Source organism: Scomber japonicus, chromosome 16, assembly GCF_027409825.1.
Source record: "Scomber japonicus isolate fScoJap1 chromosome 16, fScoJap1.pri, whole genome shotgun sequence".
NCBI classification, from domain to species: domain Eukaryota; kingdom Metazoa; phylum Chordata; class Actinopteri; order Scombriformes; family Scombridae; genus Scomber; species Scomber japonicus.
The window spans coordinates 16,482,864-16,498,986 of NC_070593.1; the positions used below are offsets into that span (position 1 = coordinate 16,482,864).

The 16,123-nt window shown below is 41.4% G+C and overlaps 1 protein-coding gene across 1 annotated transcript in view; it reads left to right on the forward strand.

The window, feature by feature from the left end:
* evla (Enah/Vasp-like a) overlaps positions 1 to 15,904 on the forward strand; it is a 33,206-nt gene extending 17,302 nt beyond the window's left edge. The window contains exons 2-15 of the mRNA XM_053335637.1: positions 947 to 1,115; positions 1,935 to 2,115; positions 7,073 to 7,130; positions 7,364 to 7,425; positions 9,182 to 9,187; positions 11,464 to 11,717; positions 11,765 to 11,776; positions 11,828 to 11,943; positions 12,242 to 12,269; positions 12,684 to 12,720; positions 12,842 to 12,902; positions 14,226 to 14,283; positions 14,413 to 14,470; positions 14,689 to 15,904. Of these exons, the coding sequence (XP_053191612.1) occupies positions 947 to 1,115; positions 1,935 to 2,115; positions 7,073 to 7,130; positions 7,364 to 7,425; positions 9,182 to 9,187; positions 11,464 to 11,717; positions 11,765 to 11,776; positions 11,828 to 11,943; positions 12,242 to 12,269; positions 12,684 to 12,720; positions 12,842 to 12,902; positions 14,226 to 14,283; positions 14,413 to 14,470; positions 14,689 to 14,726 (1,138 nt within the window). The 3' untranslated portion in view covers positions 14,727 to 15,904. The remainder of the gene's footprint in view (positions 1 to 946; positions 1,116 to 1,934; positions 2,116 to 7,072; positions 7,131 to 7,363; positions 7,426 to 9,181; positions 9,188 to 11,463; positions 11,718 to 11,764; positions 11,777 to 11,827; positions 11,944 to 12,241; positions 12,270 to 12,683; positions 12,721 to 12,841; positions 12,903 to 14,225; positions 14,284 to 14,412; positions 14,471 to 14,688) is intronic.
* Positions 15,905 to 16,123: the final 219 nt, after the last annotated feature.

Genomic DNA, 16,123 nt, shown 5'->3' on the forward strand with positions numbered 1-16,123 from the left:
TAATGCGGTAGTAATCAGGAGGAAAATGGACACATGCTCAATTACTACACTCCCAGTCAGAATTACATGCAATCAAGCATGCATGCAATTCAACATATATGAAGAATAAAGTTTCTAATAGTAAATGAATCACAGATAAATATTTAGGGGTTTATATGGAGCTTTCCAATTAATTTGATTTAGATTTGTGCTCAACTGTCTTCATTTATGAAATTCAGCAGTACTAGAACTACAAAACGGATGCACAAGCCTGTACACCATGACTTATGCAGAAAATATTGTTAAATACACAGACGTTTCAGGTCAAGCCCCTTCTCAATGTGCCTATTATTAGAAGTTCTTTGTCATGCTGTGCAGGCTTTTTATTCAATGAAATGTTTGTATTTACTGTAATCAATGTTAAATCATGTAGTTCTGAGGTGTCCTGGTGTCCTAATGATTAAAGCGACAACAGCCACGGTTAACTCCGAGCCTTAAAAAATGATCTTTTAAAAATAACAATAAATTTTGTATTTCTCTCCAGGAAACTGCAGAGGAAAGTATTATAAAATTATTAGTAAATTACAAACCTGTAAAATAAAGCATTGTTAAAACAGAATTAAACTTGAGGATTTGAACTTTGGGTTAGGGTCAGATTAGTGTCTATTATCTGGCACCTGGCTTAAATACATCACTGGATATGCTTACAACTACCTACATGCATCTTCTGTGGCCAAGACTTGTATATGTTGCTGTTGGATGAAAACAACATGATCAGTCTCTTTGTAAAGAATCTGTACCTGTAATTCACACTAGTCTTTTAAATATAACCAGGAAGACAGATAAAAGAAACCCTTCATATGAAATCAATTCACTGCATCTCTGTATCTGATCCCCACAGTCAACAGATGAATGTTATTTTTACATGGACTCTTCTCATGTTCTCTCTCTCTCTCTCTTCCTCCAGTGAACAGAGTATCTGCCAGGCGCGGGCCTCAGTGATGGTCTATGACGATGCCAGTAAGAAGTGGGTGCCCATCAAGCCTGGGCAGCAGGGCTTCAGCCGCATCAACATCTACCACAACACTGCCAACAACACCTTCAGAGTGGTGGGTGTCAAACTGCAGGACCAGCAGGTGAGAGACGCAAGGAAGCAATCAGCACCACACATTGAAACAAATGCATTCATTGTCTGTATTACTAATTAGTTTAATGCAGGTAATCAGTGTTCATGTCAGTGTAGGGTTAGGTTTTTTTTATTGTTTGCTGTTTCAGTCAAACATCCTCTTTCTTCTTTAGTAAGTGTTTTCATCACATCACCCATAATGTCTTGTGTAAGTGCCCGTAATTGTAAGTGTTTTCCCAATTAAATATTTGTGGTTTTACTCAAGATGCAACATGACTTGAGGGGGCACTTCTTTACGTGTTTTTCAGCACAGAAATTGGTGTGTGTTACTGTTCTATGGAGGATTACTTGTATGAATGTTACACAAAGCGAAGCATAAGCCTAGTCTTTGATTGACTACAAAACAGGATGTTAAAGTTCATGATTAAAGTAGTTAAAAAGAAAAAAAACACACTATCAAAGGTCATCATAGTAGATAAATGTACCATCAAACAACAAAATGTACCCAAAATTACATTTATATGTTGTATTTTGGATGTCTTTTGAAATATCAGTACTATAGAGGTTAAAAAATCATTCATTACACAAGAGAAACCCTGTTATTATATGTTAAACGCGGGTGGAAAAACTCTCCATCCACTCTCTCAACAACTTACTGCTGAAGCACGCCAACAATTCAACCAACTATTCAGTCTGCTATTCACAATATAAACATAATATACATAACATAATACACATCATACACATCATCCCTTTTTTAATGATTGTTAACCACATCAGATCTACATAACATTATAATTCATGACTTAACTTCTGTCTTCCATTGAAGGTGGTGATCAACTACTCCATAGTAAAGGGTCTGAAATACAATCAGGCCACTCCAACCTTCCATCAATGGCGTGACGCTCGCCAGGTCTATGGGCTGAACTTTGCCAGTAAGGAGGAGGCCACTACCTTCTCCAACGCCATGCTGTTTGCCCTCAATGTACTCAGCTCACCTGACGGTGGAGGTAGGCACTGCTCTTTTCAGCTTTCAAGTTTTATAGATCAACAAAGTGTGCACTTTGTGCAAAAAGAGTACAATGTATAATAAATGACCAAAAGAACAGGTAAAATCTGAGATATAACCAGTCCAACAGGCATGTGTGATTTGTGGCTATATACCTGACTGGACAAATCAGTGTGCACCTGACTGACTTCAGCCTCATTTTGAATTTCAGAGTAGATACTCTGATACTTCTGGTCTGGGCAGCATACAGCATTTTTGCAAAACTGTATTAAAAAGTAAAATTGATTGTTAATTATAATAACTTGGCAAAACACAACAAAGATCTGACAGTCTATAAGCACAAGTCCCAGATTCAGTAACTAAAATAACAAGTGAAATTTGTGGGCAACATTTCCACTTTACTGTGCGTACTTGGTGTTTTTTGTATTTCTAAGCAAAAACCTTCAGTAGATTACTCTCATTTCTATTCTCTCACATCACATCTAGTTAAACCCTACTCTGTTAAACTGAATGTATATAGGCCAATTAACCATGTTGATGGAAATGACTATAGAGTGGTCACACTATGGATACATTTTAATGATTCGTTACACTGAAGGTCTCGCTGCACTGAGCATCAAGGTCTACAGTATTAATGTACAGGGATGTTCAAAGCCTTTCCAGTGTAACTGCTTAACTAAGCTGCACTACCCTCTGCTGGTTAACACAGTGAACTGCAGCTGGTCTCTCACAGCTGCCCAAACAGGAATGATATCAGGGGCAGGCGGTTTCAGACTGCAGATCAGTTTTATTATCCCAGTTTAAAACTTGTTGCATTACTTTCCATTGGTACTGAATGTATAACACAATTGGCCTCTAAGGAGAGGAAGCTGCAATATTAAAGAGATATTATGTAGTGTAGTTTGTGAATAGTAGTGTAGTTTTTGAGGGTTGTCATACATGGACAGTGAATGCATTTTTTGGAACCCTGATCTGCACCTGAAGCCAAACTCACGCCTACTCTCTCTTCATTTACTAAATATCTTCTGACCAGCTCTGGTTACGAGCTACTTATAAGCTGTATGCGCGTGTGTGCATGCGCAACTGTGTGTGTGTGTGTGTGTGTGTGTGTGTGTGTAAAAGAGACCGAGAGAGAATATCTCTGAGTGTTTAACTGCGGTGTCATCCCAGCCTTGTGACTGTCCCATTGGTGGCTAAAATATCACATAAGGAGCCTTAATGTCGTACCCTGTTGCGCTCACATGGCAGAGCTCCTTTTTTTGGGTGCGTTTTTGATGTGGGATCATGGGCCTCGTCATGCAAAGCAAAAGTGTTGTCTCTGTTCATGGGAAACCCTTCCTCGCTACTGTCAACATGTTGTTTACAGTTCTTCTTGTTGAAAGAAGTCTTGTTCTGCTATCATACAGCACTGATCCTAAGTAGCCTGCGGAAACATAAATGGTAGGCAGGGAGAGTGTCACCATGCTGACTCCAGAGATTTCACCTGGTATGCTCAGACGGGTTTCTTCAACCATCATCACCCTCAGTAAGTGTTGTGCTACTAGCCATGCATGCTTTCCATGGCTGCTGACTGCTTACCAGGTGGAGGGAAAGTGACTGTCTGCTATACTTTAAGATTGTGATGAAGCACTGCATATTTGTAATTTCTGGAAATGACTCCGGAAAGATGTCTCCTACCTGCTCCAAACAGCAAATAAAGTTAGATAAAGATGTAGTATATTTAAGAAGAGAATTTGTGTCCAAATAGTGGCTTCTGATAAAGTTAGGGGTAGACAACCCTTTATAAAGGATTCATTGTACACGTCTGCAAGAATAGAGGAAGTAGTAGCCTGAAAATGCTTTGCAAAACTTGATAATGTATCCATCCAGACCAGAAGGGATGGGGTTAGGGTTAGGGTTGATATTACCACACCAGACATCCGCATTGTCTGGTGCATTAAGAAGAAAAGTAAAAATCAGATTAAAAGTCGGTGAAGACTTTAAATAAAAGGTGACAAAATGATAATGTCCATCTGTCAGTGTTGTAATTATTGTGTTCTCTTGTATTTGTTTATAAAGACAAAAGAATAATTAATTTTTCTTGATCATAATAAGACGACTCACATTCACACTTGCTCATCGGCCTCCTGAGGGTCCCATAAAATGTCTACAAGTCTGATCAGGCCCTCTTCCCCCCTGGGCTTCCTGTTCATCTTTGACCCTTCACCATGGCAACAGCCAGAGCCATATACCACACATCATGTCAGCAGAAGAAACACACAGACACATCCGCTGGTACACATACAGTATGCATGGATACACATGCAACACAGCGCAACACAAGGTGATAATTGTCTCCTTCACATCTGCCCCAATAATAAAATGCAGATGGGTTGAAAAGTGTTAATAGAAAGACTTGCAGGTAATATGTTTAATTAAAGAGTGAATCCCTAAAGTCTGATCTAAAAAATAAAATAAAAAACTTACTGTAGTTGTTGACAGGTGGACCACAGAGTCAGGTGCAGGCAGCATGTAATGTTTTTCTTGTATTTGTATCTTGATATTCTTGAATCATTTCTCACAGATTTATGTCTCAATTAAATATTAAATATGGCTTCCCGTGCAAAACAGTATCATTGAAGAACGGAGTGTCATGCTGATACCTAAACAGGAGACCTGTATTTATAACGCCTGTAAGTTGTCATCAATCACCTTCCTCTCAACATCTCACTCCTTATGATCTGAAAGCTCATTCTAGATCAGCACTGTTATTCTATAATGTTTAATTAAGCCCAAAGCAAACCGTGTGTATCGCTTCAGTGTCCTCACTTCTCTCAGAGAGAGAGAGTTTGCTTTTATCGCTCCGAATATTTGCTTAATTTAACGGGCAGCTTTGCCAGCAGTGCAGATAATTACCATGAGCTAACAAGCAGAGTTCAGGGGAGTGTCAGAGAGCGAAGAAAACATGACAGCCTGCAGCCATCGCTTCTTTCTTCTGTGTGACTCGTTATAGCAACACTAAACAAAATACAACCAGGTCGGCTTTGTCATCATCAGCAAATAAAACCTGCTTTTATTCTATTATTGCCTAATTACAATATATAAAAAAACACCTCATACATGTTAAGGTTTCAGTGCAGACGTTAAGGGGATTTAATTAATGTACTGTACAGTCATAACAGCACACAGTGTCCTTTATTAAAGATAAAAGTACCAATGTAGAAACATTAGATCAATAAATGAGTTTATTTTATGAAGTAAATATCATAGTTTAATAAGCTACAGCATTAGAGGCAAAAGGTGCCACTGTCACATTACTGGAAAGCTCTTCTATTACTTTATGTGAACATCAAAAGGACACATCTAATACAAAATTACAATAAAATTAAAAATAGAATTAAAAATAAAAATAAAATGAGAAGTGTGATTTTAATCTGGTTAAAAAGCAACTTAACTAATTGTTGTTTTGAGTAAATAGCATGTAGATAAAATCAGACTGTGCTTTTCAATCTGAAGTCCCACAGGTTTGTCCCATGTTGACTGCCCCCATCGCCATGCCCTCCACCCCCATGCTGCAGACACAGCGAACAGAAATATCACCCACGGGTGTTTTTGCTGTCGCGGTGGGCGTGGAAGTTTAATGACTGGCATTCTGGTGATATGTGATAAGTCTTCCCTGTTAATAGCCGCCCCAGAATGAGGATCTAACTCCGTCACCTAAGGGGAGGGTGGCGGGGGTCCTGACTGCTGTAGTTGGTCAACAAGCACGGTGCTAAACTGAGATGACCATTTAGCTGATGTTAATTATGTAACATTCAGCACCAGCTGTTAAGATAGAGCCTGTGCTGAGGTGACTTCATTCATTAAACATTGTTGACATAGTGACTGAAAGACTGTTATTACCTTTTATTTCATAGCTTACCTCTCGCAGGTATTTTTATACATTTACGTCATTTAGCCTTTGTTTTCTATTTGGTTCATATTTGCATGATATTTCCCTCCTGACTTTCAGTCTCTGTTTATTCTGCTCTCTTTTCTGCTGTGGTTTATGTTTAAAGTTCCTGCGGTTGGCAACAAGTTGAGTAAATTACATTATAAACAGTGTGAGCAGACTCTGGGGGCAAAGTCACAGTACTTCACATGATGCCTGCTGTTATGTGTTCATTCGTTAAACGCAGCTCCTCTTCTCTGTCACTGTTTGATGCACGATTCATTCAAATTTGACGGCCCAGTCTCACTCTCATGTTGGTTTTTCATATGGATTGAAAACTAAAAACGCATGACAAGACACATTTTAATACTAAAGCATGACAATAAAGGCGCAAAAGAAAGCTTAGAGGAAATAAATGCAGAGTGAAAAAACAAAGCTGTTAATGCTCTTTCATTCTGAGAAATACTGTATGGCATAATATAGAGGATGACAAACAGAAAAAGCAAAGATTGAATGGAGATGGTCTTATCAGTGAAGAGTGAAGACAGGAGTGAGAGCAACAGCCAGAGACAGAATGGAAAACCAGAAGAACAAGAAAAAAGCAGTTGTTTATGTTGTTTATAATATTATGTCATTCAATCCTGTTTCTGCCCCCTGTGATGCCCCTATACTGAATATGTGTATGTGGCTTCTAATGGCGTCTGCTGCTGAAAAAGATAATAGTCAGTGAGTCGGATAATATTGGAATTATTTAGGAATATAACTAAAGACCCACACACCCAAAGATATTTCATTTCCAGTGTGTAAGACACAGAAAAGCAGGAGAAACTCACCTCACTTACTTATCTGGGAAGCTTGAACCAGCAGACATTCGACATGTATGCTTTATAAATAACCTAAATGATTCATGTTTATATCAAACATTTTCTGTTGATGGACTGTCTAATCAATTCATCTTTGCAGCACTAAAAATATCATGAAGACTCATACTGTTTTGTATTACATGTAGCTGATCTTTTTTTTTTCACCCCAACTCTGTGTCATTCAGGTCCAGTCGTCCAGCGCCAAAACGGGCCCTCCTCAGACGAAAACGAGGCACAGAGGAGGTACGTTTTCTAACATCAAGCACATATGTGAAAGTGTGTTTGCACAGTAAAGCAGACTATGGAACAATACTTTTTAGATAAAAATACCAAACTAAGCCTCATAGTACTCCTGGGTGCAAAGCAATCCCCCCAAAACCTCTTAATTTAGCATCTTAATTTAGGAACAATGCACATTAGCCTTGATATATGAAGTCTGTGGTGTTAAAGAGCAGCAACGCCTTTGTGATTCATAGGATGCTAGAGCAACACCAGATGCAGGCGCACAAGGAGAGGGAGCGACGAACGTCAGGATCAGGTAAACACATCCACACCTGACTATATACACACACACACTCTCTTTATCTCTCTCTCTCTCTCCCACACACACAAACATTGCTGCTTTGGAGACCAAAGTGAATTGAAGGCTGCATAGCTACACAAACAGCTTAAACAAAACTGCCAATGAAAAAACCTGAAAGAAGACTCCAGGTGTCAATACAGCAGACTTGCTGCGGGGCAAACGGTTATTTGCTCTGCTTTTCTTTTTTAAATGAGGGAAGTTATCAGTGTTGGGTCAGGCAAAGCACGCTGTACCTTCCCAAAGCAAACAGGTTGTTTCATCATTGATAAATACCAGAGATTCCAGACCCTGATACGGCGAGTTTTCTAGAGGTAAACAGGCTCTCCCTGTGTGGTTTGTGTTCCCACTTTAGTTTCAACCACTACTCCCCAGTCTGTATACCCTTATGCTTTGTTTTATCCATGCACACATATAAATGTTCAAGTCTGCCCCTTAAATGCACATACAGACTTAAACATCCCCCTCTGTCCCTGTGAGTGGCGATATCAGTCCCCCTGCCCGTCCCTGCAACATGCTCTACTGCCATCTCTTTCTTCCAGCTACTGTTGGTGGGAAATGCCATATGCTTTCTGATCATGGCTCAGTCATGTTGCATTCTGCTGCTTGTTCTTTTTATGATATTTTAATTCTTTCTTATTTGCGATCGGCTTCTGTTTTTTGGATTGCTCCTGATTTCTCATCTTTTACTTGCTTGGTTGCTCAGTTGGTTGCTTTTCATTCTTCTCACGTTTTTCTCTTTTCTGTTTTCCTTTGTTTGTTGCCCTCCTTTCGTCCTCCTCCGTCTGCATCTCCTCCTCTTCCTGCCTCTCCTCTCTCTCTCTCTCTCTCTCTCTCTCTCTCTCTCTCTCTCTCTCTCTCTCTCTCTCTCTCTCTCTCTCTCTCTATCTCTCTCTCTCTCTGTCTTTTTCTCTCTCTCTGTCTTTTTCTCTCTCTGCCCATCACAGTCGTTTCCACCCTCCAATATAAAGTGTCCACTCCTCCCATTCACCCAGACACTCCTCCCGAGTACAGACAGTACAGAGCTAGCACACTGCCGCCCTCCTACGTCCGCGTGGCCTCCTCCTCTCCTCCCTCCTCCACCTCCTCCTCTCCCTCTCAAGAGAGAGAGGTGGGGGCTGCTAGGGACAAGGCCCAACTCTCCTCCCAGCTCTCCACCTCGCTCGCCTCAGCCTTTTCCCCAGTCCAGGCAGGAGTGGCCACCATGGGCCGACAGGTCCGTCAGATCCCCCTGTCTCCTCCCTCAGCAGCCCGCCACCTACACCTTCAACAGCAACAGCAGCAACAAGACATCATGCTCCCCCCTAAACATGGCACCTGGTCCGCCTCTCATTTACAGCAAATGTATGCCCAGATGCCCCCCTCCTCCTCCCCTCCAGTTATGATGGCCATGCATGTGAGGCAGGGTATGCCCCCACAGCCCGTCCTCCCAGTGGCTCACCCCCTCCCGCCCGTGAGCACTAGGATGAAGCCCCCACCGCTTGACCCGAGCGCCGTGACAGGCCCCCACCAGTACTCTCACCCTCACTCCAACGGCCAGCCAGACGACTCCTACTCTCCTCATTCTCAGCACCTGCCACTCACCCCGCAGTACTGCGAGGCCGTCCCCCTGCCTCCTCTGTTAGGTCAGACTGCCCCAGGCCCCGTCCCCAGCCACCAGCCCCAGTACTCATCCACCTTCCACCCTCAGCATCAGCAGCACCAGCATCAACAGCAGCAGGTGTACCACCAGCAGGCCCAGCCCCCCACCACCACTTCCTCCTCCTCCTCACCCCCCTCTTACACTGCCATGTCTGATGGGGGCTCACCCAAGAAGACCCCCTCCCCCGTCCCCCAGCAGGCCCCCATGGCCAGCAGCAGTAAGTATAAGGTGGAGAGAGGAGGAGGTTGTCTCTCAGCAGAGGGATGTTACATGTGTATGCTGTATGTGTGTGTGCGTGTGTGTGTGTGTGTGTTTGTGAGTGTGTTTTGACTTCAGCTCTAGTGAATGCACCTCACCAAGAACATTAAAGATGCACATATGTCATATGCTGCTCCACCCATACTGGTATTTTCACTTACCTGGCCTGATTAGAACTCTTTAGGCCCTGTTCACACCTGGCATTAACATGCTTCTTAGGTGATCCAATCACAGGTGGACCACCACAGCTAAGTACACCTAGCATCAAAGACCCTATTTGTTTGTTTGTTCTGTATTGACTCTTTGGCCCCTATGGAAATCACTCATAAGAGCCAATGTTTCTCCGTTACCTGATTGTCACTAAATGAGAACAGCTGGTTCATTTTAAAGGTCAGTCCACCTTAAGTTTGGAGTGAGCAGGTGTGTTCCAGTGAGGCTAGTGACCTGAAGGCGAACTGACCTTTTAAAGTGGACCAGCTATTCCCATTTATTGACAATATCAGTCACTCTCAGATGGAGAAATGTTGGTTGCTGAGTCTCTCTTGAGTTTTGCGCAGTCCCCCCACCCTAAAAGAATGTGGTCTGAGCAATTGGATGCATTCACATTTGTAGTTAGATGCATTTTAATTCCAGGTGTAAACAGGGACTCATGTCTGTGTGAAAAGACTGTCTCACCCTGTTGTACATATAGGATGAGACAGTTCACCTTGTTATCATTATTAGTGCATAGTTTGGTGACATGTAATTGCCATAACTGCTCTACCCGACTTGAGGTTAAGTCAGCCAGAGTGATTGAAAAGATCTGTGTGGCTGTGTGACAATGCAATGTGAAAATAAAAAAGAACTCAAAAAAAGAAGTTGCTGCTAATGACATTAATGATGGCTCTTTTCTATTTAGGTTTAAAACAAAGTCATGACAGTGAGCCCACACAAAACCAGGACCCTGAAACTGAAGAAGTCAAATTTAAGTTGTTATTATATACACCTGTGCTAATCCTCAACATACCAAAAATGAGCCAACAACCTCATATTCAGGGTTCAAACTACAGGGGGCCATTCATTTCTATTTTTCTTTATCTTCATCATCATGGATCATGCACACAATTTGGCTATTATTGATGTATGATTCATGCATAAGGGTGATTTATCACTAGTTCACTAAAATAAAGATACTGACATGCATGGTGTCACTAAATCATAAACTTAAGACACTTTAACTCAAAGATCAGTCAAAACAAAATGTCTTAGTCCCACTCAGACTCTCCCAGGATACAGATTTGTCAAAAAGAAAACAAGGATGATAACTTGCAAATTTACCAACCTCCTCCCAATTAAAAAACAGTGAGCTCTTCAGAAAGTCATGTTGTAGTTCGCACACCACTCAAATTAAAGCTTAAATTCTGCTATGAATTCAATGCATTCTGCACATTTTCCAAATTATAACATACATTTTGCAACACATTGATCTCTCTTCCGCAATAATTCATATAATAAAGCAGTTAGCTGGCAGTGACTGTTTTAATAGATCCTCTTGGTGAAGCATAAAAGCATATTTTTATAGTTTTATTTTGCTGCCACTGTCACTTTCACCAGCTGTGTTGCAAACATAGACACTGTGAAAAAGATACGGACTGAAGCAGTTTGTCTTGAATATTTGAGTTTCCCACAAGCACTTACTGAACTACAACGGTAGAGTCAAAACTGTCCTTGTTTGCAACTGTTACCATGAGATGATGAAACTTTGCCAAATAAATAAATATTTTATAGTAAAAACAATACTGTCATGGATGACTATTACAAGCTAAATTCAGGTCTCTGCGAGGTCATTTCTTCACTGAGCTGAAATGAAATAAAACTATTAGCTGTCACAGTTTACCAAACAACAAATGTCACTTCACTCCAAACACCTCTAATCACACTGCCAGCTATTTCCACTTTACGTCACTAGCACTCCCCAAAGGCAAGCAGCCATGTACTAATCAGTGAATAGGTGTAGCTTATCATTTCTGCGACTGTCTTCAGTCAACCTTCCAAAGGGCACAAAGGTCAGTCAGCTGAGACTGCCATTAACCAGTGTCTAATTTTGCCCCTGCCAGGTCCCCCTGTCTCTGCAGGTCACCCAGCTATGCTGTCTGTGGCGCCTCCTCCAGCGGCGGTCCCGCCACCCATGGCTGGTCCTCCAGCCCCGCCACCACCGCCTGGTCCACCGCCCCCAATGGCAGTGCCCCCACCCATGCCCCCTCCACTGCCCACTGGTGGAGGGCCTCCTGGGGGGCCGCCTGGGGCCCAGCACCAACCCTCAGGACTGGCTGCAGCGTTGGCTGGAGCCAAACTACGTAAAGTTCATAGGGTGAGCTTCACTGGCTAAGGTGTTTTCTAAAGCGTTTTTTGTTGGAGCCTGTTAATGGTGTCATTTTACAGGGAAATCAAGTGAAATCCATTTTACCTTCTGTTCTTCAGGATGAAAGCAGTCCGCCCGGATCAAGTGGCAAAAGTGACTCCAACCGGTCTAGTGGTGGCAGTGGTGGTGGTGGGGAGGGACTGATGCAGGAGATGAATGCCTTACTAGCTCGCAGGTAGAACAGCTACACAAACACACACACCCACCTTTACCTTTCCCTCAAATGAATCATGCTAAGAAAGTACCTGTTCTGTAAGCCAATCTGTTATATGTTAGGCCAACATTTCTATTTTAGTCTTCCTGGTTCACATTTCCTTTTTGAGATAAACATTTACAGTAAGTAAATGTTAGGAAATAAGCTCTTTTGAAACCGTATTTTATCCACATTACAATCTTACTATAAAAGCTACTGAATTATCTGTATGTGTATCATACTATTTGCTTAATACCCTAATTTCTCTCATCCCTCATAGACGGAAAGCTTCAGAGAAACCTGATGAAGTAAGTCTTGAGCCATGATATTTGTCTGTGTGACAAATGTCACCAGTTCTAGTATTTATTTAGTATTAATCACTTGAGGCATCATTAGCAGTTTGTTTCTGAATGACTATTTTGAATTTTGCTCTCTTACTCTCTCTCTCTCTCTCTCTCTCTCTCTCTCTCTCTCTCTCTCTCTCTCTCTCTCCCTCCCTCTCTCCCTCTCTTGCTCTCTCTCTCTCTGTCTCTCTCTCTCTCTCTTCCTCTCTCCCTCTCTTGCTCTCTCTCTCTCTCTCTCTCTCTCTCTCTCTCTCTGTCTGTCTCTCTCTCTCTCTCTCTCTCTCTCTCTTCCTCTCTCCCTCTCTCTCTCTCTCTCTCTCTCTCTCTCTCTCTCTCTCTCTCTCTCTCTCTCTCTCTCTCTCTCTCTCTCTCCTGTAGGACGACTCTGGTGGTCGGGGGCAGCAGAACTCGACAGGTACAGAAAGAATAGCCTTAACTGCTCGATTGTGCAGTTTTAATTAATTAATTTAATTTGTATATCCTTATATCTGTGGAGTTGTTTGACTTTACATAATTCATTCTTTCCTGCTTGTTAGATGCTGTGAAGAAGCCATGGGAGCGATCCAACTCTGCAGAAAAGTCCTCACTGGTATCCAGGTCTGTAGATAAGAAGGGAGGGGAGTGTCTAAATATGAAATAAGCTCCTTTCACGCATGCACTGCAACTCTGACATATTTGAGAACATTACCCAGAGGAGCTGTATATGAGAGTGCAAATATATGAATCAGTCAGACTGGAAATTAAACACACTTTACGGAGATAGCTCCCAGTCTGTGTAATGTCCAATTGAGCTCATCTATAAATAAAGCAGGTAATTTTCCAGAGAATTCCCAGACAGCAAAGTGGGCTACAACTGCTTTCTGTCTAAAGTGCAACAAAATCTGGCAGTGAGGGAGACTGTATGAGTAATTTATCAAACAGCTGTTGAACAAGCAGAACATAAACTTCAGTACGTCTTTGACTTCCAGCGTTCAGCTCCCCTCTTATCCTGTTTTACATGTGACTGGTGCTGGATAAACGCCTGCACGCTCCAGTGTGAAGCTAGTGCTAACGGGGGAGAGGACATCCTGTGATTTCTTGTAAAATAAATGGGTTTTTTTATATCTGGTGAGAAACTTAACCACACTGAATTACAAATAGCCTACTTTTTGCGTCATGTCCTGCCTCCTGTGCTATCTACCCAGGCACCACCCTTTGCCTAAAGCTAACAGAGTATATCCAGTGGGGCTACAACATATCTAATAGTGGACAGTGGACAGTCTCCTGCTGTGTGCTACATGTGTGAAAGGTCACCTTGGAAAAATGCCCAGATGTGATTCTCCAGACATTGTCTGGAGTTCATGTGTGAAAACAGCTATAGAGTAGCATTAACCACAAGGATTTCAGCATACATCTGATCATTTGTACTGCAGGAACTAAGACAGAGAAAGAATCTAAACTGTTGTAATGTTCTACAAAAAAACACTTTTAACAATACATGTATGCGGCAGCTGTGGCTCAGGCAGTAAAGCTAATCGTCCACTAATTGAAAGATCAGCAGTTCAATTCCCAGCTCCTCCAGTCCACATGTCGATGTGTCCTTGGGCAAGATACTCAACCCCAAATTGCTTCAGATGGCTACACTGTAGCAACAGTGTATGAGTGCATGTGTGAATGTTTCCCTCTTATCAGCAGGTTGGCACCCTGCATGGTAGCCCCTGCCATGAGCATATGAATGTGTGTGTGAATGGGAGAAGGTGACATGTAGTGTAAAAAGTGCTTTGAGTGGTCAAAAGACTAGAAGAGTGCTATATAAGCACAGTTCATTTACCAGTTACCATATCCTTTAAATGTGTTGTCTGTTATACTCTGCTAACGCTAATCTGCTGAAAAAGGGCTTGGCTGCTTTTATACTCATTAGTTCATTCTTTTGTGTTGCAGGGTCAGACCCATTGGTAGCACTAGTGAAGCAGACACAGAATTTGACAGGATGAAACAGGTTGGTTTATTTCTCCATTGTGTTAATTGTTTTATTATAGACATGTTTTCATTGGTTTCACATTGTGTATATGATTTTGTACACCCTTCCTTGTTGAAAAGAATCTCACAAGCAGGTCTTGTGTTTCAGGAAATTTTGGACGAGGTCGTACGTGAGTTGCATAAGGTGAAAGACGAAATCATTAATGGTAAGCAATGCAGTGGTTTTAAAAGTCATCGCAGTATCCAGTGGTGCAAAGCACTGGTTAATCTTTATTCTTTCCCACACTCTGGATTTTTACAACTCACTGACAATGAAACAGTTTTGACTTGAACCCAAACACGATAAAAGCTTGTTGATGTTATTAATAATTCATACCAACCTTGTCGTGTCACTCTCTAAAATGCCTCGCTTTTTTTCTCACAGCCATCAGACAAGAAATCGGCAGAATCAGTACATCCTAATCTCATCCGAGCAACAGTAGGAGGAGAGCAAGAGGAGGAGCAGGAGGAGGATGGACACGCAGATGCACAGACACGAGGACCGGGGGAATGTTCTCTCAATGTTTCTGTGACCTCACGTTGCCATGATGCAAGTTGCAGAGATGTTGTGCCAACATTTGAGTCTGCTGGACAGCAAAAAATGGAAGAAAGAAACCGAGATAAGACAGAAGGGATTAATGAGTAAGAGGAAGCAGAAGGAACAGAAGTGTGGATTAAAGAAAGATTAAAGGACTGATGAACTCAACAGAGGATGAAAAAGCTACGTAAAAGATGAATTGAGGAATGGATGAACATTCGTGCTGAGTTTGGTGTTGTGGTCCTCTCTGTGCACCTATAGACTCAGTCAGCCCGGTGTTGCAACTCTTTGTTCTCTGTTCAGTCCAAGTCTTGAGGAGAAAATATTTTTGTTTTCTAAGTTTTTACTGTTTTATTATTTAAAAAAAACTGTGGTGATAATGATGATGCTGTTGATGACAATGAGTATTTTATTGATATTATAGAAGGAGAAAGGAAACTTGCACACCATTTATGTCAGCCTTTTATATTTTCTATTATCTTGTTTTTATTTTGTTTAGTTTATCCCTATTAACTATTTGATGACAACAAGCACAATATGGGCAAAATGGTGCTGCAGATACACCTGCCCCCAACTGGCATATTTTAAAAAAAGAAACAACTTTTTATGACCTTGTTCATACTGGTGTTGTGTGTCTAACCTTTTCTCTCCAGAGATGTTGGAAAAACTGTAATGTTTAAATCACAATTAGCCTTTGAAATTACCCCCCTTTTCCTCCACATCCAAGGTATAACACGTTACAAATGAGCAATCCATTTTTTTTGGCAATTAATCAATGAAATCAATAACAGAAAAAATAACAGTCTGCTCTACTACTCTAGTGTGACCGAGGTAAAGGTTTCTCTCTACCTGTTCAGATGTGTGAGATCATTTAAAACTTGGGGATCATTCACAAAACAGGCCGATAACTGTAAATGTGCCACCTGGTTTTACCTAGATATAAAACAATGTAGTACTATCTATTAGTCACCCTATACTTTGTGAACCCCCTGAGTATGCATGAAACCCCACCGCTATAAATTCGTTTTTCATTTGATTTGAGAAGTAATAAAAAAAAAAAAACACACATATAAATGGTGGTACATTTATTATAGTGGTTTGTTTCCATGAAGATTTCCCTCTCTATATATGACATGTTGAACTTGATAATGGTAGCAATGTGAAAAAAAATAAAATAAGAGGGTTGTTCTGGCAATATGCAAAATTTACCTAGATAAGAATGTGCAGAAAGTGAATGGTACAGTAGGCCTATGTGATGGTAGCTAAATGTGTCTTTGCAGGA